This window comes from Psammomys obesus, unplaced genomic scaffold (assembly GCF_907164565.1).
Source record: "Psammomys obesus unplaced genomic scaffold, mPsaObe1.curated_primary_1811, whole genome shotgun sequence".
Taxonomy (NCBI): domain Eukaryota; kingdom Metazoa; phylum Chordata; class Mammalia; order Rodentia; family Muridae; genus Psammomys; species Psammomys obesus.
In genome coordinates, this window is record NW_026596109.1 from 12,018,004 (window position 1) to 12,021,416 (window position 3,413).

At 44.7% G+C, this 3,413-nt stretch overlaps 1 protein-coding gene across 1 annotated transcript in view; it reads right to left on the minus strand.

Annotated features, from left to right (window-relative positions):
* Positions 1 to 365: 365 nt before the first annotated feature.
* CUNH1orf185 (chromosome unknown C1orf185 homolog) overlaps positions 366 to 3,413 on the minus strand; it is a 14,840-nt gene continuing 11,792 nt past the window's right edge. The window contains exons 4-5 of the mRNA XM_055628739.1: positions 2,111 to 2,147; positions 366 to 754 (exon numbers count right to left, since the gene is read on the minus strand). Of these exons, the coding sequence (XP_055484714.1) occupies positions 366 to 754; positions 2,111 to 2,147 (426 nt within the window). The remainder of the gene's footprint in view (positions 755 to 2,110; positions 2,148 to 3,413) is intronic.

Genomic DNA, 3,413 nt, shown 5'->3' on the forward strand with positions numbered 1-3,413 from the left:
AAAGAAAAGAAAAGATACGAGGGACTGGAGAGATGGCTCAGTGGTTAAGAACACTGGCTGCTCTTCCAGAGAACCTGGGTTCAATTCCCAGCACCTGCACGGTGCTGTTTGTAACTCCAGTTTCAGGGAATCTGATACCCTCACACAGACATACATGCAAGCAAAACACCAATGTTCATGAAATTAAGATAAATAAATAATTTTAAAAACAAGTAAATAAAACTCACTAAGGGCTAGAACCACTTTATGATAAAAAACAAGAAAAGCAATATTAGTACAGACATGATAGGAGACTCAGAAGTTCACGATTCAGTTTTAACTTTACCTGATTTCACTCTATACCAGGTTTCAAAAGGAAAAAAAAGTCATTCAATATCACATTGAAGGTTGAGTTTGCCAATCTCTGTGTTTCTTTGTAAGAAGTGTTCCTTACTGCTGTCATCTTTTTGATCGCTACAGAACATCATGTTCATTGTGTTTCCAGGCCATTCTTCTATTGAAATGGTTGACAGGTACGCAAGCACCTTTTCTGCCAGAGGCTCCCCAATTAGAGGCTTTGGGGGTTTTTTGGCTTCTAGAGAGTCATCAGAGAACCATTCATCAGCGGCTTCCAAGCTTTGGCTGTAGTAGGAGCTGGAGACGGAGGTTGAAAAGCTCAGTGTCATACTGCTGCTGTTTGCTATTGAGGTCATCTCGGGGGACTCATAGCTGACAAGATCCAGAAGGCAGAGCTCATTCCTAGGGTGACCTTCACCTGGTGTTAAAAAAACACACGGACAAGTTAAGTCTTTTTGGAGGGCGAGGTTTGAGAGGGTTGCTCAGGCAGCCCTGGTTGTGTGCTGAGATTAAAGGTGTGTGCCACCACTGCCCAGCTTTTTCTCATTACTATTATTTTCCCTGAGATAGTGCTTTTCTGTGTATCTCTGGCTGTCCTGAAACTCACTCTGTAGACCTGGCTGACCTCGAACTCAGAGATCCACCTGCCCCTGTCTCTGGAGTGCCGGGATTATAGGTGTGTGCCACCATGTGCAGCTGACAAGTTAAATCTTAATGAAGAGTCTTTTTAGGGCTCTCCTGTCTAGCCTGAGATAATGCTTAGAAGGAAAATACCAACTCACGATCATCTGTTCAATGTTAAATATGTGACGTTTAAATATTCTAATCTAGAAAAATATTCCAACTAGGCTGGGACTAATGTGCCTTTAAACAGTTTCTTGGACCGCTACAGAAAACCACAACCAATCAAAACCCAGAGCGGAGCCCGGTTCCAACAGACACATCTACAAAGCACTCCCATACCTAAGGCTCAGGGAACGCCGCAGAAGAGGGGCAAAGACTATTACGAGCCAGCAGATCAGGGAGTTTGCTGTGAGACTGTGTCTCCTGGAATGTCTGAGGCTGCAGCCAGAAAGTCTCACCAACATGACTGCCCAACCCTGAGCTGAACTAGGATGAAACCAGTGCATACGGCCGAGCAGACAGGGAAAAGGCCTCGACACACAGGGAACTTATAGAAAATACAAAATCGGTGAAGAGGAGAGGGGCCCTGTCCCGGGAAGGAGCATGCCAACTGGTAGTCCACTTCCAAGTGGGCAGCCTTGAAAACATATATACAAGTAGCACGGACTAGAACAGGTTATAGTTAGCAAAATGTATGTATACGCGTATAAATATATAGATATTCGATAACAAAAAAGAGGTCTTAGATTGGAAGGAAATTAGGGAGGGGTGTATGGGAGAATTTGGAGAGAGGAAAGGGCATGGAGAAATGTAATTATAATAATAAAAACAGTGGTTTCTTGGGGCTGGAGACAAGGCTTGGTGGTTAAGAGCATTGTGAAGGGCCTACATTTGTTTTCCCAAATTCATGTCATGTGGCTTAAATCCACCTGTAACTGGCTGTGTGGCATCTGCCACCGTCTCTGGATTCCTTGGGCAACTGAACTCTTGTTACCTCCCTCCTTCCCCAATTGCTGTTGTTATTTTGAGACCGTGTCTCTCCGTGTAGTTTTGGGTGGCCCTGATGTGGCACCTGTTTATTTTTTAAGATTTAAGAAAATATTTGCTACACAGTAAGACTTCTAACAATTCATTGAAAAAAAAAAAGTACCTTCTGTCTGTGCTTCGTCCCTTTCTCTTTGCTCCACCTACATAAAAAGTCATTTGCATTTATAAAAGTGAAGGAAATGTATATGTTTATATTTCTATAACATAGTCACCCTATATATGTTTACATTAATAAAAATGTTAACATTACAAGTTTTTGATGAAAACGTTTCTCTACAACATCTAGATCTATATATTTTGCCCAAATATATTAACAGAAGAGCCAGTTATCATTCGAAAAGCCGAGGGCTGGAGAGACAGATGGCTGGGCGGTTAAGTACGTCCTGCGCACCTATTCCTTCTCCACACCTGATCCGGTCTGTGAGACTGCGTCGGCCACTCAGGAGGGTGCAGCTCTGTGGGAGCGCCACCCCTAAAGCTTCTGCCGCCTCGGTGCTGTCCCCTGAGGACCGGCCTTCCAGCCCACCAGCCTCTGAGGGACGAGCCACAGCTAAGTGTTGGCAGCAATTGAACTTCATCTCAATACAGCAAACAAAGTATTCTGAAAATAAAGCTTTTCAAAGAGAAAGCAGACATAGTCCTGGTGACCTAGTGTTCGGATGCACTCTGAAACATTTTACTAATGGTGTAACCCAAGGGGGGAAAAAAACCCAGAAATTATACTTAGTCAGTATTGAAAACATTTATGCAATTCTGTTACTGGGATGAAAAGCTCACCAAATAAGATTTAAAAATCAAGAAGCAGGCCGGGTATGGTGCACCCCTGTAATTCCGGCCTACCGGAGGCGGAGGCAGGCAGAGCTCCACGAGTCTCTCCATGGTGAGCTCCATGCCAGCCAGGAACATAAGAAGACTCTGTCTCAAGAGCCAGGCATGGTGGCACACACGTGTGCTCTTAATTTCAACGTTAATAAACCAATTAGAAAACATACGAGGTTTAGGCAGATAGTTTACTGAAAGAGTAGGAATTGGAGGGTCTTGACTTGGTGTGGACAGCTTCCGTCTGACCGGGGTGGTGGCTGAGGAAACTTTTTTTTCTCTTTTATGCTGATTACACGTGTGGGCCATGGCACACCCGTGAAGGCCAGAGGACACCTTTCAGGACTTGATGCTCTCTTTTCTCTGTGCTTACCCTGGGGACAGAACTGAGGTCATCAGACTTGGTTGCAAGTACCTTTGTCCACTGAGCCATCTTACTGGCCCAAAATTTCTTAGAGTGAGGTAATGAAGGGGCTGAAGTGGAGCCGAGAGGCTTGCCTAGCAGACACAGAGTGCTAGCACTGCAGGTCAGCGCTGACACACACACACACACACACACACACACACACACACACACACACACACAC